The sequence below is a fragment of the Erythrolamprus reginae genome, chromosome 2, assembly GCF_031021105.1.
Source record: "Erythrolamprus reginae isolate rEryReg1 chromosome 2, rEryReg1.hap1, whole genome shotgun sequence".
NCBI classification, from domain to species: Eukaryota; Metazoa; Chordata; class Lepidosauria; order Squamata; family Dipsadidae; genus Erythrolamprus; species Erythrolamprus reginae.
The window spans coordinates 176,650,607-176,675,113 of record NC_091951.1 but is presented as its reverse complement, the minus strand read 5'-3'; the positions used below and the strand labels follow the sequence as shown (position 1 = coordinate 176,675,113).

Below are 24,507 nucleotides of genomic sequence, written 5' to 3'. Positions count from 1 at the left end.
TATGATCCAAAGATAAAGCAATGAGCATTCTACTATACTTAAGCACTATAGTTGTAAAGCTATTTTCACTGGATTAAAACTTCAACAAAAAATAGTCTCTCTCTGAAATGCAGAGAACCAAAACAATATTGGAAAAGCTTCCGCACTGGACCCTTTTATCTCTTGATGGATTGTTGTCTAACTATCAGAGGGAAGTAGAATTATAGATATGGCCATTCCCCCAACACAGCAGTTTCTTAAGAACAGAACAAAGAAGAAGTTTGACTTTTCAGAGAGTTGGGGGGGAAAGTGCTATATAGATAGCCTTGTACAAGTCCAAGAAGTTACAGTATCTGAAAGTTATCATGCCCTCTGAGAATTATACAAGATGTAATTTATATGAGGAAGTCCCAGATCTGGGCAATTTATTATCTTTTAAATTGAAAATAACCTTCCAGACTTGAATAATTTTTTAAAAAAACCTCTTATTACAATATGACAGGGGATACTAAAAACCCAGTAGGCCACAAAATATTATGCTTAGATTGTTTTGGCTTGATCAGCCATGAGCTCTGAAAGCCAATGGGAGAGCCCCTCCCAGTGTTTTGCAAAGCAACTTTCAGTTTTTCAAAATGGCTCTCATAATCAAAATAGCCCTTCTGGGGTGGGGTGAGGGGAGAAAATAAAGAGCCTGTCCTTGAAAGAATTTGAAAGAGGATTTTGCATTTGTGAAAGCATGAACTGTTGCCGTTTTTTCCTTGGCCACGTTTCTCTCTGTCAGATGAGGGGTGAATTAACCCAGTAGAATGAATGACTGGCTCATTTGAACATTTCCTCGAGTGTAGTGGGCGAATGGCACTTGGATGAAATGTCTTCAAATTTCATTGTAGCTTTGTCACAAGTTCTCGCAGGCAAAGCAGATAAATGTTTAATGACTGGAGCCTTTGGTCTGGGGAAATGTTGGCCTCCCAGGTCTGAAAATGTTGTTTATTAGTTATTACTGTCAACATTTCAAATGAAGACTAAAAGAATGCAGAGAGCTGAAGTCGGACTCTCTCGCTGTAGTATGATTGCATTCTTAAATGAGAATCAGCAAAGAAATACTTGGAGTGGAGTGAACAACTAGAGAGCAATGAGTATTACACTTACCTTGTCAGTATGCTGCAAGCATTTCTCTTTACTTAAGCTACTGTATCTTTTGGTCTTTATCTGTTTTCACACATGCACTTTCCCATTGCGCCACTTCTCTCCTAATTGTTTAATATTTTGATTGAGTGCTGATTAGCAATATTAGCAAACTTTGCTTGCAAATGAGTCTGGAAGTGAACAGACTTTCGGATTTAGTTGAGCTACCTTGGCATTTGTATTGTAAACAAACAGTTGGTCTCATGCATATATAAAAGCTACTTACAAAGAGCTGAAATCTTGGGATGCGAAAGCCAAGATCTGGAGATGTCAGAGTAAGGATCGACAGATAGAACTTTTCAAAGTTGTCCGCTTGAAGAATGCATGGACTTCTATTCCCAGAATTCTCTACCCAACATGTTTGCTGGGGAATGCCGGGAGTTGAGGAACACACATTTTAATGTGGACAAATTTGAAAAATGTTGCTCTAGAGTGGGGGTGTCAAACTTAATTTCATTAAGGGCTGCATCAGGGTTGTTCTTGAGCTTGGTGGGGTGAGTGGGTGAGGCCAGGTAAGGCATGGCCAGCTCAATGTCCTTCAGCCCTCTTCCAGCAAAAATGGAGCCCAGGAGGGTCGCCTGCGGCCCTCCCTAGCTCCATTTTCTCTGGCAGAGGCATCACAGGCCACTCTTTTGCTTATAGGTGGCTCTATAGGCCAGATCTAAGCACCCTGTGGGCTGGATCCAGCCTGTGGGCCTCTCATTTGACACCCCTGTGCTAGGGCCAATGCATGTTGGGATAATCTACCATAAGCAAAACCAAAGAAAAGTATCTTTCACTTCATTCTATAAGAGTGTTGAATTGGCTAATAATTCCCCATTAGATTCATTGTTTATATTCAGTCACTGACTATGGTAATCTATGGGGTTTTCCTCTCCACTTTGTCTTTAATGGCCAATGTGGCAAGAAAGCTAATCAGGGGAGGAAGATTTCTTTTTTTGCTTATCTCCATACTTCTCTTATGCTCATGTTCAGTCTGCTCTTCCTAATTAATTAATTAATTAATTAATTAATTAATTAATTAATTAATTATCTTTCCAGCATCTGAATTTCTGGTTTAGCATGGAAAGAACACAATGTTAGAATACCTCGGAAATCGAAATTTCCCATTTTGATATCCCTATTTTTCTAAATAAATATTTTTTGAAATTCTTGATTTTTACTATGATAATATGGACTGAAGTTTCACTTAGCCTAATATAGGCTTGGATCTAGGAAGGCGATGTTTTTACTTTCCCAACTTTTAAGGGCTTTATGAAACATCCTTTAAAACAGGGGTGGGCAATTAATTTTGCCATGGGGCCGCATGGGAAATTGGGATGGTTTTAGAGGGCCGGACATTAATTATTTTTTATATTTAGATATATGAATTTAGGAATTGCTGATCTGTTTTTAATAAAGTTAAGTATTGATTATAATAAGATATGTAGTAGGTGATACTGATTTGGATTAATGCATAAATGGAAATGAATTTAGAATTGTTCAGGAGATTAATGATGTTAATGATTTTTAATTGATTGAAAATAGAGAATATTTAGAACTTTTTCCTTTTCTTTCTTTTCTCAAATTGACTGAAATTTAAGATTAATAATTAAGTAAGAAATGTAGATAAGTATTAATTGGCTAAATGTTAGATGGGTTGAAATAATTTTTAAATTTGGGATTAGGTAAATGTGCTATTTAGAAGGGGGGAAGAAGTCTGAAATTTGTATATGTTTATGTTTTGTTTTTAATTTTCTTTTGTTATCATCTGATTGGCTATATAAGGTTTTATTGTTTTATAGAAAAATGTATAAAGAAAGAAGGAAGCACTTTGGCATAATGGTTAATAAGTTAGAAATATAATTGGTGTTGTACTTTTTGAAGGAACATTAAGGAGGGAATTTAATTAAAAGAAAATGTAACTGGATGACAAAATTAGAAAAAAAAACTTTTGCAACTCTTTTGATGATTGATATTAGTTACTAACAAAATACCGCATTTTATTCATGGAAAATTAGATGACACACTGTATTGTTTGAAAGTATGTTGAGAGAAAAAAAAAGTCCCCCAAAGTCCTTCCTTCCTCTGTTCCTCCATTCATTTCATTCTCCCTCCCTTCCTCATTCCTTCCCCCTCCCTCCCTTCCTCCCTCCCTTCCCTCCCTCCTCCCTCTCCACTTCTCTTTCCCTCCCTTTCTTTCTCTTTTCCTTCTTTCTCTCTCTTTTCCCTCCTTTCCCTCTCTCTCATTCTTTCCCCTCCAGGTCTCTCTCATTTCTGTGTATTTCTCCCTCTCCCCCCTTTCTCTCTCTCATTTGTTTGCTAAAGCATCAATCTGTACTGTTAATAAATCTTTGGGTTTTTTTCTGCAACAATAGCTATAGTGATGTAACTGGTTTTTGTAAATGTTTACCTATAGCACCCTGGATTTTGGACCATGTGTCAAACCTGCTTGCAAATATATGAGTTGTGGGTAAAAGTAGCCACGTGCTTAATTATTGCTCAGAATCTGTACTAAATATCTTCTCCTTTTTGCCCCAAATCATGATACAAACAGGTTTGGTCAATACCTCTTTTCTGCTACGTCCCCACAATGCTGTAACTGTCCTATCAGCAGCCCATCAAAAGCAGAGACTTAAATTGTCCTTGGCTGTATTGATATTTTTTTAAAATATAAGGATCCCTAGATTGTATCTTCCCATTCCACTTTAGGTAAGCAAAGACTAGCATATTTCACTATTTGTCCAAGGAAAGTCTAAAGGTTGTGTGTAAAATCTAGGCTTAGTGGCCCATTCATATAGACAATTGATGAAGAAAGTGATGAAGAAAGAGCAGAATATATGTACCAGCATCACAATGGGAAACTCTTTCCTGGATGGAAGACAAATAGCACTCAAAAATTGATAGGTAGCCCTTTAACTCTGGTAGGGAAAGACCTTCATTCCCCAAATAATGCAAAATTATTGAATGAAGACAGTTTTTCGTTCAGCCTTGTACACCAGAGAGAAATAAGCTAATCTTAAGCTTTTGTATTATTCTGGTGATTTTCTGCATGCAAGGAAGAAGTCACAAATGTGATGCACCTACAGTATTTGCTGTGTAAAAAGGCAATGCCTACTCTACAACGTAGATATCTTTAATTTGAATGCATGTAGGTGCCTATCGGATTGGGCGGCAGTTGCAGCAATGAATCTACGTAAGCAACAAAACATTTTTGAGTGTATTTTAAAATTCCCAAGGAAAGGCTGAGCCATATTTGCTTAGCCTCAATTTTTTTAAAAATCAAAAACAAAATAACAATAGAGTTGGAGTAGCAGAGTACAGTGTTCCCTCGATTTTCGCGGGTTCGAACTTCGCGAAACGTCTATACCACGGTTTTTCAAAAATATTAATTAAAAAATACTTAGCGGTTTCCCCCCCTATACCACGGTTTTTCCCACGCGATTATATCATATGTCATTGCCAAACTTTTGTCTGCCTTTAAAAAACATTTTTTAAAATAAACTTTAATAAATAAACATGGTGAGTAATAATCTAAATGGTTGCTAAGGGAATGGGAAATTGTAATTTAGGGGTTTAAAGTGTTAAGGGAAGGCTTGGGATACTGTTCATAGCCAAAAATAGTGTATTTACTTCCGCTCTACTTCACAGAAATTCGACTTTCGCGGGCGGTCTCGGAATGCATCCCCCGCGAAAATCGAGGGAACACTGTATATGTCAGCATGTCAGAACTGAACTAGAGGTAGTCCTCGAGTTATGACCACAATTGAGCCTAAGTTTAAGTTAAATATTTGGTTAATGAGTTTGCCCCATTTTACAACTTTTCTTGCCACAGTTGTTAAGTGAATCATTGCATTTGTTAAGTTAATAACAAATTGTTAAATGAATCTAGATTTCCCATTGATTTTGCTTGCTGGGAGGTCATCACATGATCCTAGGACATTGCAGCTGTCATAAATATGAACCAGTTTGAATTTTGATCATATGACTGGGGAGATGCTGCAATTATCTTGTGAAAAAGGGTCATAAGTCACTTTTTTCAGTGATGCAACTTTGAATGGTAACTAAATGAATGGTTATAAGTCGAGGACTACCTATACATACGGCTGTGTTTGTCAGGGCAGAGTATTAGAAAGAAGGACAAGCAGAGGAATGGAATTTCCAGTTTGGAAGAGTGAATGGTCTCTCCCAAAGGGCAGTCACTACTTAGCCAGATACCTCACGCTTTGGGCCTAGGCACAAATTGCACAGAGAGATTGTTGGTTCCTGGTATGACTCTTGATAATGTATAATCTCTCTCTCTTTTGCTGATATTTCTAATCTATGGGATTGGATAATCAAGGGACAAAATATAAATAATATAATAGTAACATATAATGATGATGATGATGATGATGATAATGTCAACATTTGTGACACATTTTTAAATGTTCAGTTGACAGAGTTTCATGTTTAATGAATAATGTATATGGTAATTATATTATTTCTATTTTGTCCCTTGATTATCCAATACAGGTGATACTTTGAATGTATGAAAATATTTATAAGTTTCCAAATATTCAATAATACCTCTTTTCATTACAGAAACAAGAAGACAAGTGGAAACGTATGCCTGTGGGGCAGCAAATATATATATCTCTATTTCTATCTCTATCTCTGTCTCTATCTATCTATCATCTATCAATCAATCAATCATCTATCTATCTATCTATCTATCTATCTATCTATCATCCATCCATCCATCCATCCATCCATCTTTATTTTGAACTACAATATGAAGACACATGAATTCCAGATCTGTGAAAAATGTTCTAGTCCTCACTCTTGACAACTCATTTTGATGGCATCTATTATTCAGAAAGCACTACACAAATCCATGTCATATTTCTTTCCTATTTATCTAATACAGAGAATGTGACGCTTCTTTGAGGAAAAGCCCACGGTTATTTCATTTGTAACTGGACCTTTAATATGTCTGCTGAGCCCAATAATACGAGATGAAAGGAAATGAGAGACAGACATGGGTGGGTGGATCAGTAGTAAATTAGATTTGATCTATGGAAGGAGCAGGAACTGTTTTTCAGAGAGCAGTTCAAGAAGTTCCATTTGAATAAAAGAAAACATTTTCCCTGTCCAGTCGTGAGGGCAGTGCTCAACTCCATTTCTTGGCCAAGGGAGCCAGTGTTGTCTGAAGACAATTTCCACGGTGATGTGGCCAGCATGACTATTTACTGAGGAGTGTGGAATGCTGTTACCTTCCCACTGAAATTGTATCTATTTATCTACTTGCCTTTGCATGCTTTCAAACTGCTAGGTGGGTTGGAGCTGAAGAAAGTAACAGGAACTCACCATATCATGTATCACTCAGGTCTTGAACCTGGACTGTCAGCTTTCCAATTGACAAGCTGTGTTCTTAACCACTGAACCATCACGTTCCCTTTAATTTGATTATATTTACTCAAAACTTTAATATAGTAAATGAACATTAATCATGAAACAAAATTAAAACAAAACATCAAAGAAATCTACATCAAGATATCACAAACATAAAATTCCCATTCAACCCTTTTTCCACTTTCCTATTTGGTATATATGTGTGTATATATATATATGGACTTCCTCAGGTTTTCATAACACAGAAGCCTCCATACAACAGCAAATTTGGATTATTAGGAACCCTAGTTGTGCAAAGGAGTGTAAAGGAAAATAGAAAAATAAATAATTTAGGCCAGGCTAGTCATTGACTTTGGGGGACTCAACTGAAACTTCCTTTCAGAAATGTCAGGGATTTAAAGTAAGGCCAGTGCATCTGAGGGCCTTCAGACTTATGTACAGATGTATGTATGAATATATGTATGTATTTTCCCACCTTTATTATTTTTACAAACAATTCAAGAACTCACACAATATTCTTTCCTCCTGCTCTTTCCCCCCACAACAACCACAAGAGGTGGATTTGGCTGAGGGAGAGTGACTGGACCAAGGTCACTCAGGTGACTGTCATGGCTAAAGCAGGACTTAAACTCATGGCATTGTGCTTTCTAGACTGGTGCCTTAACCCCTAGACCAAACAGTGTAAGTTCTGATTTTATTCACAAAGAAAATATGAAAGGTTCTGAGTTGTTTCTGCGTGATTGACTTGGCTTTCCAATTCTGGGAATTTGAACTACTTGAGTAGGTAAATCTTCCCATCTAGCGGTGTTGATGTTGATAGGAGGCAAAAATATAAGAAACCAATGGGATAGCTTCTTATATTTCTGCTGTCCAATGAAAATCAGGTTTTCATTTAAATTTATTTATTTATTTATTTATTACTTAGATTTGTATGCCGCCCCTCTCCGAAGACTCGGGGCGGCTCACAACACGTGGAAACAAATCATAAATAATCTAAATTTAAAATTTTAAAGATTTAAAAAGACCCCATATACTAACAGACATAGACACAAGCATACCATATATAAATTAAACATGCCCAGGGGGAGATGTTTCAGTTCCCCCATGCCTGACGGCAACGGTGGGTTTTAAGGAGTTTACGGAAGGCAGGAAGAGTAGGGGCAGTTCTAATCTCCGGGGGGAGTTGGTTCCAGAGGGCCGGTGCCGCCACAGAGAAGGCTTTTCCCCTGGGGCCCGCCAACTGACATTGTTTAGTTGACGGGACCCGGAGAAGGCCCACTCTGTGGGACCTAATCGGTCGCTGGGATTCGTGCGGCAGGAGGCGGTCTCGGAGATATTCTGGTCCAATGCCATGAAGGGCATTGGACCAGAATAAATGCCAGAGAAATTGTCCAAATAAATGCTTACCAAGGCATTTTGTGTGTGTGCTTCTGGTATTTGCTATTAGTATTCCTATAGTAACTTTTAACTGTATATTGACATATAAATAATGAACATTTAAAAATACAATTCTGATGATTGATTTCAGAGTAATTCAGGGCCCTTTCCATTTCTGGAGGGGGGAGAAGAATATAATAAACTGAAGTGAGTGTGGTAAATTAATTTGTTAAACACATTTATTGAATTGTTAACAATAACCAAACACAGTGTATGACCTTTGTAAAACAAGAAACAGAAAAATGGATTAATTCCAGTCTTGGCAGTTCCTACTACAGGTATGTGATGAGGGGGAAAATATTTCAATTTCCTTTATATTCTTCAGTGATCTATTTACAATACTTATCTTGGCATCTGTCCATTATTAAGCAAATGGAAAGAGTATGATCCAGAAATAAATCTCCCTTACTATCTCCCTAGTTCTGCTTTGCCAGTAACCAATAATGAGGGTGATATGACAGCTTTCCAAGGATTACTTGGCACACAGAACACAAATCCACTTGGATGGCAGCAGCAAACCACCTTTTTAATGGAGTTATGATGGGAAAGAGAAGAAGGGAGAAGGGGAACAGAGGAAGAAGTTCATATATACAAAGTCTGAACAGTCTTTTCATTGTGGGCGATAGTAGTTTCAGGAAAACAGTATCAAAATTGTAATCATGGGAATGGCAGATATTGTCTTTTGTTTTTCTTATGACTGATCATATGAATACATTTCATTGAGCTGAATTTCCAACTTGGCATCCTTTTCTCTCGAGTGTGGCTCCATGAAGTACAAAGACCAAGGGCTGAATGGGGCTGGGGCATTCTGTAGTATATCAATTCACAGTAGTAGCATTCCGTTGAGGTGAAAACTTCTTCCCGCTTAGTGTCTTAATTACTTCAGGAGCCATTCATTTACTGAAAGAGAAAAACAAACAAACCCATAACCATGGAAAAAAATTCCACAATGACACTCTCCCCCGTTTATTTTTCTCTTTTTATAAATACAAATTTAAAGATTACTGAAATATCTGAAGGATAGATTGTGGAGTCTGTTACTTAGGATCAAACCAAATAAATAAATAAAAGTGTAAATAAATGAATCTTAACTGGACAATATTATACAAACCCCAGGGCTTTCCCCAGCATTTGAAATGTTGGTATATCTGCTTGTGGATGGGATAGTGGGAACAATGAGATAATGAAGTTATTATAGATTCTGATGTCCTGCTGGTAGCCTTGCTCTGAAATCAAGATTTGAAGCCAGAACTTGACAGAAGTGGATATATTTCAGAAAAGAAGTTAAACACTGGTTCTTACAGAGGAGAGAAAAAAAAATGTTTGCCATCACTGCTCTATGATATTTTTAGTTTTTTTCAAGGATATTTAGTTTCAACTCCAATCTCTGGTCCAACTACTTCAATTCATATTCAGTAGCCAGAACTCCAACTATCACCATTGCCAGTCATGTTTTGTCCCCTTAGTAAGCCTTGTTTTTCTGAATGTTTAGAAGCCTCCTTAGAAGACTGAAAGAGCTGTCTTCTGTAGTGGCAGAACATATATTTTCCATATCAAAACCCCCAATTTTAATCCTAGCATTTTCACTTACTCACCAGGAAGCGGGTGATTGAAAGATCACCTTGTCTGAGACTGTGAAGAGAGGTTATTAAAATAGAAAATATTGGGCCTGACAAACAAACAATTTAACCTGGGATACAGTAGATCAAACCTTCCTAATCTGACATTGTAAGACAAAGGAGATTCCAAAACGGAAAACATTACCTTGAAATGAATATAGTGTTTGGAACATACCTCTATACTGTAGTTTCTGTGCTCTATTGTTTGGGCAATCTTTCCCTTGTAAACTAAAATTGATGTTTGTTCGGATACATCGATTGTTGAGAGGCTGGACTGGTCTGAAGTTATCACTCATACTCAGAAAAATCTGTGAAGGCTGATTCTGGCTTAGTAACCGTAAAGAATGCATCTGCATAAATATAAAAAGTGAAGACAGAGTGAGATTGACTGTTAATCTTAATGTTTGTGAGCAAAGTATGATTTGTTAACTTGGCTATTGTTTTTATCATTAGGACCAAGTGATATTGTTATAAAGGTTTTAGTTATTTGATGAGAGACGATAGGGGTATTTGTTTAAATGGAAAAGAGAAAACAGAAAATATATGAGGAAGGATTCAAATTTATTAGGTATTTGCAATACAGGTTGTCCTTGATTTACAACAGGCTGTTTAGTGACCATTCAGTTACAGTGGCACTGAAAAAAAGTGATCAAAATTTGGATGCTTGGCAACTGGTTCATACTTATGACTGTTCCCTTGACCCAAGAGTCATGTCCCTTTTTGAGACATTCCGAGAAGCAAAGTCAACGAGGAAGCCAGATTCACTTAACAACGGTGTTATTAATTGAACAACTGCAACAATTCACTTAATAAATATGGCAAGAAAGATTGTAAAATGGGGCAAAACTCACTTAACATATATTTCACTTAGCAACATGAATTTTTGGCTCAGTTGTGGTCATAAGTCGAGGACCACATGTAATTTTGTTATTTCTGATAACCCTTAATGGACTTTCGCTGATTCAAATGGCTTGGCTATGTTTTAAAAATTGGTTGATAGAGAAGAGTTGTCTTATGTAATGAAAAGATGTTTGGTTTTATTTTAAGAGGCGGTGATAAGATATTAATGTTCATTATACTTGCTAAGGAGGAAAGGGGAGAGTTTTTTCCTTTCTGTGCACTTTTTAAATTTAATTTTTAATATAAAAATGTTTTACTTTTAATGTATTTTATGCTATGTAGATTTTATCAGTTTTACATGCATAATGTAATCTTTAATAAAATTATTCAGCAAAGGGAGGAAAACATGAAACTAATTATAATCTGAGACAATTGGTGAACAGGAATTGGCCAATTATTGTGATGGTGGTAATAAATCAGCACTGTAAGAAAAGTCCAGAGCTATTTAGTATCTCTTGAGAGTGAATTGTACAGCCTTTGAATGTTATGGAAATGGTAGGCAGATTGACTTTGCCCATTCTCCCTTCCTTCCAGTTTCTGGAGACATGAGTAAAGGGCAGAGTATCAGAGAAAAATCCTGCTCTATATCCAGTATAAATTATTTATCAGTATCATTCTGAAGTTGTTTAAGATAAACATTCCTTGGAGCTGAGAGTTCACAGAATTTTCTTGGCAACTATCTGCTGCCACGTTTTTCAGGACTCAGTTTACCTTATGGCCCTATTTTTTCATGGTCGCTCATGAAAATTTTAAGCAGACTTGAACTTGCTTAGCTTATCCAGATCAGTGAAAGGAAACTAGATGTTGTCTACGGAGAGGAGCGGCATACAAATTTAAATACTACTACTACTACTACTACTAATAATAATAATAATAATAATAATAATCTGAACTATTTGAAGGTAAATGGAATTATTTTCAATACATTTTACTTTAGAACGAGTAAATATAGGATGGTAGCTCAAATCAATGGAAGGCATAGATTAACATTATTCCAGTACAATTCATTTATTAGGAAGGACAAAATTGTGATTCATTTCCCGTTGTTTCAGATATAATGACCTTGAATACATGATAAAGAGATTTTGTTTAATAAAAAGAAGACTGCTATGACCAAGATAATCTGCTGGTGGAATACTGTTGCACTCGAATTAGAGCAGGAGTGTCAAACTCGATTTCATTGAGGGCTGCATCAGGGTTGTATGTGATTCAGGGAACTGGGTTGGGTGTGGTCAGCTTGACATCACTCGTTTGGGGGGGGGGCAGATTGTGGGGGGACCTGTGTTGGCCAGAGTGCTCTGCCAGGGAAAACAGGCTCTGTTTTCATTTCATTTTTGCTGACAGAGACACCACCGGCCAGTCTTTCCCCTTTTTCCAGGGCAGCCCCGTGGGCCAGTTCTAAGCACCTCGTAGACCCAGGGCAGTAATGGGCAGCCGAAATTTTTACTGCCACACTGTGGATGTGGCTTATTTTGTGGGTGTGACTTAATGGTCATGTGACTGGGTAGGAGTGGCTTGCCGACCATGTGACCAGATGGGAGTGGCTTGAATGATCATCATCGTTCAAGTGAACTGTTAAGTCCTCGACTTACAATCTTGTCAATTGTAATGTCACTCGCTGGGGTAACAATTTGCTTCGCGTTTCCCGCACTTTCCTTCCTGGGTCACCCCCCCACCTCAGGCTGAATAGCTAGACGAATGGGTGCTGCCAGAAGCATAAATGCTGCCAGCGCCACTTCCACCCATGCCTTCTGCTTGTACCTCAGGCAGGAGGTGGCTGCATGAGGCTGGAGGGGAGCTGAGCAGGAGAAAGGGAAACTTGTCAGGAAGGAAGAAAGAGGAAAAAAGCAAGGAGCCCAGATGCAGCAGCAGGGGGAAAAAGGAGAGCCCAGCCGAGATCAGTAATCCAGGAAGTGACAGCCGCCAATAAGATGGAGTTGCACACGCATCTTCATTTCCGCTGGTGGAACTGTGTTCCACTCCGTCCTGCCTGCTGCCCACCCCTGGCCCAGGGGCCTTGAGTTTGACACCCCTGAATTAGAGGAGATATGTCGAAGCTCTTCTCCTTAACAGAACTGTAATGTTTAAGGCTGAGATGAACTGAAATGGTTTGTCTCATTTTATCTTTTTCTTCTGTCAGCTTTTCGAAGTTTCACTTGTAACTTTTTTCTCTTTTCCTACTCTTTTCTTACTACCAAACATAATAATTGTCCTCCAACTGCCATTACTTATTCCGTCTCTTAGACAGAATATGGACATCATTGTAGCAGCTTGGAAAGATATTTTTTTAAAGAACAAAACATTAGTACTGAAGTGGGGGAACCTTCTGTTGCACATTGAGCCTTCTGATGCAGCCATACACATTACCTTCTTCTTGAAAATGGTGAAACTTTTACATCCATTCTTTTCCTATGCATGAAGTGGAGAACAGTGATAACAACCTCCGAAAATGCGAAGTTTGAAAGTTTTGGGATTCTTTTTAACTTCTCTATTGGAGGCTGCCTAATTTACTGTGGCTTTCCAGAAAAAGAAATACACGTTTCTGAAGGCAGAGCAATTATAAGAAGAATTCATTATTTCCAAAGGTAAGGGTATCATAGCTAATAAAGGTTTTCATTTTACCTGCATTCTTGATATGTAGACAGGTTTGTTCATTAGTATCCAACTTGCTGTTTCATAGCAGGGTGGAATTGTCATGGACCCATCATATGTAATGAAACTAGAGGTTTCAGGATAAAGTTCCTCAATATTAAGTCCCTGCAGTAAGTATGCATCATCTAGGAAATAAATTATAGTAAAATAATTTACGAGAACAGAGCATTCGCATTTGTGAGAAGAAGATCATCAACTGTCAGAGTTAAACTGGTAGTTAAATGAATCTAAATCAGGAAAATGTTTGACTTCCTTGGCTACTCTGCCAAAAGTTATACATTAGAACTGGTTAAGCTGTCTCTAGGAGTGGGCAATCTGCAACTACAAATCCTGCCTTGTTTCTCATATCCCACAAAGCTCTTCCACACTCGATGAGCAAAAAAATGATATTGTGGTTTCCTTGTCATTTCAATGTGTGTGGTATAACGGATCATAGTTTACAAAGGAAGAAAAGTCCAAAGCTCTCTCCTAAAACTTGGTGGGAAAAAATCCCAGTATGGTCCAGTTGCATGATCAGCTTAGTACAGTATTTTATGGTCTGTCAGAGTGGATAAAAATAAATGATATTTTTTAAAAAATTAAAACAATCATATTTTTAAAATTTAAATCAGATTTTAAAAAAACGTATGTCAAATTTAATTTAATTAACTTAATTAATGTTCTGTCAACCACAACAATTAATAAAATGCTTTTGGATTAAAATTCTATCTAAAGATCGTTTTCTATTTAAGATACATTAATAATTTAGTTTAAAGCACAACAAAGAATGTTCTTTCAGCACCAACTAAGGAAGCTCAAACTGCCCAAGGAGCTGCTGATACAGTTCTACAGAGGAATCATTGAGTCTGTCATCTGTACCTCTATAACTGTCTGGTTTGTTCTCCAACCCGACAAGACCGACACAGGATTCAGAGGATAATCAGAACTGCAGAAAAAACAATTGCTGCCAACCTGCCTTCCATTGAGGAATATACTGCATGAGTCAAAAAGAGGGCTATGAAAATATTTACTGACCCCCTCGCATCCTGGACATAAACTGTTTCAACTCCTACCCTCAAAACGTCGCTACAGAGCACTGCATACCAAGACAACTAGACAAAAAAGCAGTTTTTTCCTGAATGCCATCGCTCTGCTAAACAAATAATTCCCTCAACACTGTCAAACCATTTACTAAGTCTGCACTACTATTACTACTAATTTTTTCTCATCATTCCTACCACTCATTTCCTCCCACTTATGACTGTAACTTGTTATTGTATCCTTAAGCTTTTTCTTAATATTGATTCTTCATTGCTTATTTGACCCCTATGACAATCATTAAGTGTTGTACCTCATGATTCTTGGCAAATGTATATTTTCTTTTATGTACACTGACAGCATATGCACCAAAGACAAATTCCTTGTGTGTCCAATCACACTTCGCCAATAAAGAATTCTATTCTATTCTATTCTATTCTTTACCATGAAATGGATCTTAGTTATGTAGCATGAGGCAATATTCTGCAATATTTGGACTGTCAGTGAGTCAACAGTGAGTCAGAGGAAGACTGCGGGACAGAGATGATGGTTGCTCTTTAAAAACTATTATTTAAATTGAATTGATTTAAATCAAGCCTTTTTACTAGTGATATAAATCATGATTTAAATCAACTTGATTTAAATCAAATCCACCCTGTGGTTTCTATTGTGTGTTCTACACAGATTACCAGTTCAGTTCCTAAGTTAAAGTGCATTGAGGATACTGACACAACCGTTTTCCCCAAAGGGATATAGCTCAGTCATGTTAGGTCAAGTAAGGAAGAAGTTCATGTTAATATTGTTGATTATTCTATTATTACAATATTATTATTACAATATTATTATGAAGCCTTTCAAATAAAACAATTACTAGAATTGGAGCAAAGAGGGGAGAAATGGGTAAATTTAGAAAATGAGGTGAACAAGGGACTAGGAAAAGAAGGTATACATGATTCAAATTTAAATGAAGTAAGTAAGAAAACGATAGGACCCAGGAAAGTACATTTAAAGTATCGAATAGATGGCAGAAAGAGTGGAAGCAAGGAATATCAAAATGGGCACCTATAAGAAGTGTAATAGGGAGGGGTGCAAGAGAGTTAGAAATAAATGGGTATAATCAAATAAAATATTTATATAAAGAAGGGGGTGAATTAATGATAACCAATGAGATAATACAAATAGATGGACCCCAAAATTGGTTAAGATTGAGAGAGCTAATAGATTAGATTAAAACAGGTCTGACAGAAAATAAAATAGATATAATTTTGAAATATAGAGAGAAAGGATTAAGAGGAGTAAAGGCGATATATAAATTAATGACAGATGATAAGGAATATATGCTGAATCAAATTAAGAATAAATGGAGTAAGGACTTTAATTAAATGGATGAAAGAATAGAAGGAATAATGAGAGGGATACAAAAAATTAAAATAGAGAAGTTTCAGGAAATGGAAAGGAAAATATATCTAAAATGGTATAGAACTCCTGCCCAGCAGGCATATATGATTGGAGGACTAAGCCCCAAATGCTGACACCATGGTCATGAAGTGGGATGGTACACACACCTCTGATCTCTGGGGGGAATGTGAGGAGATTCAAAAGTTCTGGACTTTAATACTGAAAAATATAAATGGAATAGTTAAAAATGAATTGTGGGTAGGATGGGACATAATAGAAGGAGGTATTAAAGAAATTCAAGGAATGAAGACAGAAGAACAAGAAGTATTAAGGACTATGATAAAAGCTCCTCATGCAACTACGGTAAGTATATGGATGGAAAGATAAAAGTAAATGGAAACTAAAACAATGGAATTATTATATATTTGAACAAGTACAAATGGAAATAACTCATTTTATCTCACTGAACTGTTTATGGGAAGAAAAAGCTGAAAGGATAAGAAAAAATGGAAACTTTATTTTGCATTAGTAGAAAGGGATATGGCCAATGAAGACATAAAGAAGAAATTGTCTAGAAGTCTGACCTGGCTGGGGCTATTAGTGATTAAAATGCAGCCTTTTTGAAGACTCTTTCAATATTCATTGAAATACCTCATTATTATTTTTCTCTCCTTTTTCGGTTGTGCATTTGTGATTTGATTGTACATTGTTTTAACTCTGTTGCTCCTTTTACTGTGACAGCGATAACCTCAATCACAAGTTTGTGGCAGGAGTAAATAAAATAAATAAGTATAGTTTAGATGGGTTTATGTCATGGTGACAGTTTACTGTTTTCAGAAAGGGATGATAATATTCCAACCAAAGTGATAAACTGATAATCTTGAAATTGCTGCAGCCACTTCTCAGTGCTTTATTTGTGAATGTGGAAAATCAGTGTGGTGGCTAAAGATGCAAATCAGTCATTCTTGCACCAGTCTGTCACTTAAAAAACAAAACAAAACAATATTAAGTCTGAAATTTCTAAGTCTTTTTCGTTTTTGAGCATTTTTCTTATGTACACTTTTTCATCTCCAGTATTGTGTAATATGTGAGAGCACCATATCTATATTTTCTGCATACATTTTCCTTCTATTCAGTACAATGTTGTATGTAAGGGCTAGTGGATCTAGGCTGCAAAAATCAGCCAACTGCAACAAGGCAAGGAAGAGTTCACTTTTTGGCTATATTTGTACTGCCTTCCAGAATAGGATAGGATAGGATAGGGTAGGGTAAGGTAGGGTAGAGTATGGTAGGGTAGGACAGATAAAACACAACAGAATAGGTTTACATCCATATGTTCATCTGGATTTTTGCAGTGCAATTATGGTAGTCCTGTCGTTTATCCGCTGTATGTTTACCTACCTACCTACCTACCTACCTACCTACCTACCTATCTTTTCTCTCTCTTGCTCTCCCTCCCTCCCTCTCCCCCTCCTATATATCACCAACAAACCAATCTTCTTTTATCTATTTTATTACAACTTTCATCCTATTTGGAGAGGATGTGTTCCAGTGTTTCTGTTCATATACAGATCCCACTGGAGAAATTTCTGCCAGCATTGTAGGATGAGGATTCCTTGACAGTAGCTAGGGAGGCACAGGGGAGGCATCAGCTCGAGCAGATTCTAACAGGGCAGCTAAAGTCTGGAAGTTGCTCAAGCATGTTGATGCTAGGCCTTCCCTCTAGCATTTGCTCATGTTTTCCCCAATGTATTTCAGTTCAACTGTAGTTCCCATCAAGAGACATTTTGGCCCAAAAAACAGGAGACTGTGAATTCTGGTTCTGCCTTGGGCATAAAGCCATCTTGGACCAGTCCCTCTCTGCCAGCCCAAAGAAGGAAGCAAGAACAAACCACCTTTGAAAACAATGCCAGGAAAAGTGCAGGGATTTATCCAGGAAGTCATCTGAAGTCAACATTGACTCAAAGGCACACATTTAAAAAAAAGGAAAAAAATTCACATGGATCCATGTTCCTGTCAACATGCCCAAAATTTGACTATTTATGGGAGATATGATTTTATCTGGACAGCAACCAGTTTCGGGAAGATGTTGTAAATTAAATCAAATGCCCAAACAAGCCCTAGAATTAGTTTCATTTCCAGTGCAGGGTGTAAATTTGGCCACTGAGCCAAGATTGATCTTAAACTGCAATTCAGTTGCATTTTGCAGTAATTGCATTGTAACATCCTACTTGGGAAATGGATACAATCTTCCGGCAGGAGGGGAGAAGGGAGGGTTAATTAGCCATTATATTTTTTGTCCACTCTCTCTTGGAAAGGCCAAGACTGTTTAGATTTAATTACCCTTGCCCTCCAGAAAAAAGAAGGTTCTACATTGTTAAGGTTAATGTATGATAATAAAGCTACTCAGTGAAGCTTAATTCTCTTAGTGCACACAGTGAGGGTGTAGAAATCACTGAGAATTCCCTTGGAAGGTTCAGGCCAATGGGAAAACAGGCTTTTAAAGGAACGACTGGGTTTCCAGCTCCTCCTCTTTAAATCAGACACTTCCTTCCTTTACTAATTAATGAGCCATCCCCTTTGTAGAAGATGTCAGGATGCAAGTGTTATGTACTCACTTCGTAATGAGAAAGAGACTGAGTTCTTAAACATCTGCTGGCACATTCCAAAGAGCTTTGCAGCTTATTTTGGTGGCACTGTGCATCCCACCAACCTTGATAAAGACAGGTTTTGTCCTAGGGATCTAATTCCCATGTTCTGGGGAACACTGGCTTTCAGATGCTTTGCTACCCATTCTTCAAGCATGCATTTTAATGACACAAAGGATCACTCATAATCCTCCCCCTGGCTATTTGAGCTTGTGTATCAGAATGATGGCAACAGTCACACATAGTACATGTAATGTCTGACTGATACTTGGTTGGGCCTTACATCCAGGGGTGTCAAACCTAAGGCCCAGGAACCACATTTGGACCATGGGGTGCTTAGATCTGGCCCGCATGGCTGCTCTGAAAACAGTGAAGGACTGGCCTGTGGTGCCTTCGCCAGTGATTTTTGCTGGCAAAGCGCTGAGTCACCCCAGGTGCCCCTGGCATGAATGATGTTGAGTTGGCTATGCCCCCTCTATAGGTCAAACATAACCCTGATGTGGCCATCAATGAAATCAGATTTGACACCCCTGAATTATTCAGACTCCTTATCTACAAGGGCCTATGGTTTAGTGTGGCATTATAAGATATGTGGGAAAAAATTGTCCTGACTAATAGGTAGATTGTGTGGTAGAATGATGCTTGATCGAGAAAGTGTGTGAGAGAAATGTAAAAGTGCACAAGGAAATTGAATGAGAAGGTAAGCAATTGACTAACACAGGTGTGTGAGAACAAGTGAGGAAAGATAATGTGTGGAATCTCTGAATGGCGGACAGGAGCGTCCCAGTAAGTAGGAAGAACATGAAGCCTAACCACATTACAAATTTAGATCTGACAGCTGGCTAAAAGTGTGGGCGGGTATAGTTATTTGCTAAAACTTGTTTGGCTCTGAGATCTTGCCCTTCTCAGAAGGGAAGGCTTGGTCTGTACATAGCAGTGGTTCTCAACCTGGGGGTCAGGACCCCTTTGGGTGTCGAACTACCATTTCACAGGGTTTGCCTAAGACCATGGGAAGGTGTTAGGAACCAAGGTGTTAGAAACTAAAGGTTCTATTCTGGCACCTTGTAACATTTTTTACAATCCGACCAATCAGGCGTTTACAGTGGGGGTGTCCCTCTGAACTTCCTGCCAATCAGTTTAAAACTTTGTTGGGACAATTAGCGCTAGACTTATGGTTGAGGGTCACCACCACATGAGAAACTGAATTAAGGGGTCACGGCATTAGAAAGGTTGAGAACCACTGATATATAGCATATGCAATATATTATGTACAAAAAATCAAAATGGAATGAAAGTTCTGCTAAAAAACCAGAAATAAATTACAAGGAGAAGGGTGGGATATATAATTACATTAGCAATAATCAGCTTAGTTTCTATCCACATTGCGTGTAATTTCATTCTCATTCTTTAGTAGGACTTTCATTCCAAGTGGATTTGTTTTTTCTTTTTACACTATATTCTACCCATGCTTTATGGAAAGCACTTTGTTTGTCAGAAGGATCTCTTCTCACTTAGCTTTTCCCTCATGATGTACATTCTATTGTAATATACTGTTTATATAGCAGGCAGTCATAAGAAGATGCGTGGAAATCATAAGGTGCAACAATTTTGCATTATTATGCTGTTATGGGAAAGGTCCTTGGGTCTTCTCAAACCTGTTGCTAATAATAATATTCCAGAATGCCAGTAGTATTCTGATTTTGCAATAATCTTTAAGACTAAAAATTAATAAACAAGAGGACAAGAAAATGTGATTGGAAGAAATAGCATGAGGATCTTTCTGCCGTTAACATAATTTTTTTTTTTTACTGATATTCATATGGATATCACATACAGCTTAAGACTACAGGCTATGCTCTCTTTATGCCAACAAGTACAGCTTGCTTCCCACATACACAGGCACCACTTCACACTTGGTTTTGAGGGAAAAATAGAGACTTCTTAATTTCTTTGAGGAAAGGCAGGACAGATTAGAAAAGTTAAAAGAATGAACATTTCTTACTTTGCTTCAGAGCATCATCCTGGGAGGCAGATTGAAGGCACCCAGGAGCTAAATTTATGAGATAATTTAAGAACAGGACCCAATCAGGGCCAAAACGCACATCATGGGAGCATGATCAAGATACAATGGACTGATCCCAAATGCAATAAGATACTTTTTCTTCATATACTTTCTTGTTCTGAAAGAATCTACTGCCATGCTGAACAAAGTAAGGCATATTGATTGATTGATTGATTGATTTATTTTATTATTTAGATTTGCATGCCGCCCCTCTCCGCGGACTCAGGGCGGCTCACAACAAGGCATAAACAAATCCAAATAAATTTAAATATTTAAAAAAGTTTTTAAAAAAACCCAATATACTAACAAACACACACACAAGCATACCATACATAAATTGTACGTGCCCTGGGGAGATGTTTCAGTTCCCCCATGCCTGACGGCAAAGGTGGGTTTTAAGAACTTTACGGAAGGCAGGGGGAGTAGGGGCAGTTCTAATCTCCAGGGGGAGTTGGTTCCAGAGAGTTGGGGCCGCCACAGAGAAGGCTCTTCCCCTGGGGCCCGCCAACCGACATTGTTTAGTTGACGGGACCCGGAGAAGGCCCACTCTGTGGGACCTAATCGGTCGCTGGGATTCGTGCAGCAGGAGGCGGTCTCGGAGGTATTCTGGTCCAATGCCATGAAGGGCTTTAAAGGTCATAACCAACACTTTGAATTGTGACCGGAAATTGATCGGCAACCAATGCAGACTGCGGAGTGATGGCGAAACATGGGCATACCTAGGTAAGCCCATGACTGCTCTCGCAGCTGCATTCTGCATGATCTGAAGTTTCTGAACACTTTTCAAAGGTAGCCCCATGTAGAGAGCATTACAGTAGTCGAACCTCAAGGTGATGAGGGCATGAGTGACTGTGAGCAATGAGTCCCGGTCCAGATAGGGCCGCAACTGGTGCACCAGGCGAACCTGGGCAAATGCCCCCCTCGCCACAGCTGAAAGATGGTTCTCTAATGTGAGCTGTGGATCGAGGAGAATGCCCAAGTTGCGGACCCTCTCCGAGGGGGTCAATAATTCCCCCCCCCAGGGTAATGGACGGACAGATGGAATTGTCCTTGGGAGGCAGGACCCACAGCCACTCCGTCTTATCCAGGTTGAATTTGAGTCTGTTGACACCCATCCAACAGCCTCCAGACACCGGCACATCACTTCCGCTGCTTCGTTGACTGGACATGGGGTGGAGATGTAAAGCTGGGTATCATCAGCGTACTGATGATACCTCACCCCATGCCCTCGGATGATCTCACTCAGCGGTTTCATGTAGATATTAAATAGCAGGGGGAGAGGACCGACCCCTGAGGCACCCCACAAGGGAGAGACCTCGGAGTCGACCTCTGACCCCCCACTAACACCGACTGCGACTGGCCGGAGAGGTAGGAGGAGAACCACTGAAGAACAGTGCCCCCCACTCCCAACACCTCCAGCCGGTGATTTATCATACTCCTCAGCCACAAACAATGAGACAACAGACAGTAGTGAGTAACACGTACACACACACACCATACGGTTTCCTCCAGGGTAAAAAGTGTGATGCAAAGTGTAAGCCAAGTGAATTAAAGACAGGAATTAACAAAAGCAAAAGATAGCTAAATCTACTTTACACCAACTCAGTTCATTAACTTTCCATATCTTTAAAACCCTGTAGATGTTTGTGAATTAATGCTTTTTACCAATTGTTCCTCTTACAGTCACTATCTTTTATTCTGTGGTGTCACTGGATAGCTCATAGACATTCTGTTCCCCATTGAAGCTTTTTAGTAAAGCTGAAGGTACAAACTAATTTACCAGCTTCAGTCGCAACCACTGTTCCCTTTAAGGTGCGCCCATGTGCAAGTGCACACTGAAAAATACCCCCTCGCGCAGCCTTTTCCAAGGGTGGGGGCGGTGAGCGACAAGGTTTTTCTTCATTTGAAAAACTGCGTGCTCCCCATTCCACTCCCCTCCCGCCAGTTCAGGGAAAGATGGTGGCACCCATCAGGTACTTCTGCCCTTTCCCTGAACTGCGCTGGGATGGAAGGGGGGATTCGGCGGCAGCAGCTCTGCGGGGCTTTGAGCTGATGTCTCTCCCCCCTCTTGCCCCCTTTCTCTCTCTCCCCTCTTTCTCTCTCCCCCCTCTTCCTACCTGTTTAACGGTGGCCGGCTCCTTCTTGATGCGGGCTGCCGCGTCTTGTACTGGGATTGGGTGGCGGAGGACTTGGCGGCGGCGGTGGGCAGCCCCCAGCGCGGTGGCGGAAGAGAAGGCAAAGCTCGTTCTTCAGCCACACCGAGGCCGAGACTGGGCCCATTGCCTCCGGCTCCAGGGGCCAGCCCCAGCACAGCAGCGGGGGAGGAGGATGTGAAGCTGGCTGGCTGGGGAAATGGCACATTTGAAAAGCAGTGCGTTTTTCAAATGTGCCACTTCCCCGGGCATCCACCTTCACGTGGCAAGGGTTTTTAGATCATTTCAACGGTTTATCATTTTGGAGACAGGAGCTTCTGCTGGAGGCAGAATTGCCGTTATGTTCTGATGCTGCAGGGGCCCATGGCTTTGGGGTTGTTTTGACCTCGAAGAATGACTGAGTCATGTGCTTGGTCTGCTACTTTGTTAGTGGATCACTGTCTTTAAACACACTGTTTTTGGCCTGCCACATCCCTGGGCTGGAGAATGGCATGGCTGATGCCCTGTCATGTAGTCAGTTGTCCAGGTTCCAGACGCTAGCTCCAGGGTCACGTGAATCGCCAGACACCTTCTCACAACATTTATGGAGTCTGGGGGGGCTTCTGAATATTGGAGGATCAAGGCAGGCAGGGCCATGACCCTTTCACTAGCCCCCAGTACCCAGCGAGCCTATCAAAAATCAGGTAAGGAGTTGCCGGCTACTGGACATGTCTAACCTTCTTTTCTACCTTCTAGATAGACCTATTGGGGAGAAGCCGATGGCACTGCTGTGCAGCCACAGCATGATATTCTGGGCCGGTCGGAGTGCAGCAAGATCAGCTGTTGGGACTCAGTTGTCTCTTGGCCATTGGGTCAGTGTCATCTGACTTGGATGGAGAGGCCTGCTCTTGGCCAGGCACCATTCTGTGGTTGCACCCAAGTGGTTGGTTTTGCACCTTGGCAATGACCTGTGTGTGTTGGGGGTCTGGCAGTTATCTGTCAGGCCCATGAGGACCTTCGAGCTCTCTGTCTGGCTTGGCCATCCATGCAAATGGTATGGTCTGAGATCCTCTCGAGGATCATTTGGAGGGACGCCATCTCCCCGAGGGCTATTCACAGGGTCAGAAGGAAGGTGAATAAGGCCATAGGCAAATAAGGCCATAGGAAAAATTGTTTTAGAGTTGGGGGGGGCATAGTTGTTCCACTTCCCCGTGTCAGTATTGACAAGCCATGGCTTTATCATGCCGACGGCGTTCACCTGTCAGAGAAAGGTAACACCATCTTTTTACAGGACCTGCAGAGGTCCCCGTGGGAGCTGGCACAGGTTGAGGGGGGAGTCAAAGGGCCAAGATAGAGATCTTGCCCCCCTCTTTGGCAGGTTAGGGGTGGAAATTGGGTGGTGGTTAGCAACTGTGTGTTCTCCTTTGGGCATCTTTGAAGATGATGGGCAGACTCTCTCCAAGAGCTCATGGTGTCATCACCGGCCTGAGTGATTGGGGAGCGGGTGCCCCTGGGTCTCACCCCATCCAATCCCCAGTCGGGGATTGGATGACAAGCCTCCTCACATGTGTAGCATGGCTAGGATCCAGGTGAGGGCATGGTCTCCTTCACCTGGATCAGCAAGGAGCTTCGACCATAGATGCCAAGGAATGTTTTATGACATCATTTCTGCCCTAAAGTTTTAGTGACCTTTGCAGGTGCCAGTTATTTGTTAATTAATTAATTAATTAATTAATTAATTAATTAATTAACAAATTAATTTTAGTGACCTGCAGAGGTCACTAAAACTTTGGGGTGGAAATGATGTCATAAAACATTCCTTGGCAACTATGGCAATTAATTAACTATGACAACTTGGCAATTAATTAATTAATTAATTAATTAATATTTAATTTAATTTAATAAAATGACCCATTTTAAATTCAGCTTTGTCTCCGTGTTCTCACTCTGCATCCCGCGCAATATTATTTTATTTTACAGACTAATTCACAGTTTACCAAAGCTGCCAATACTACACAGATGCTAACGATTGCTCTGGTCTGACTTCCCTCTCTTTTCCTTGCAGGTAGTTTAAGATTTGAAGGAGGGGGGAAAGTCTTGTGCTC

At 39.7% G+C, this 24,507-nt stretch overlaps 1 protein-coding gene across 1 annotated transcript in view; it reads right to left on the bottom strand.

The window, feature by feature from the left end:
- Positions 1–8,557: 8,557 nt before the first annotated feature.
- Positions 8,558–24,507, bottom strand: part of CA10 (carbonic anhydrase 10) — a 423,683-nt gene continuing 407,733 nt past the window's right edge. The window contains exons 7-9 of the mRNA XM_070736011.1: positions 13,116–13,270; positions 9,769–9,943; positions 8,558–8,874 (exon numbers count right to left, since the gene is read on the bottom strand). Of these exons, the coding sequence (XP_070592112.1) occupies positions 8,852–8,874; positions 9,769–9,943; positions 13,116–13,270 (353 nt within the window). The 3' untranslated portion in view covers positions 8,558–8,851. The remainder of the gene's footprint in view (positions 8,875–9,768; positions 9,944–13,115; positions 13,271–24,507) is intronic.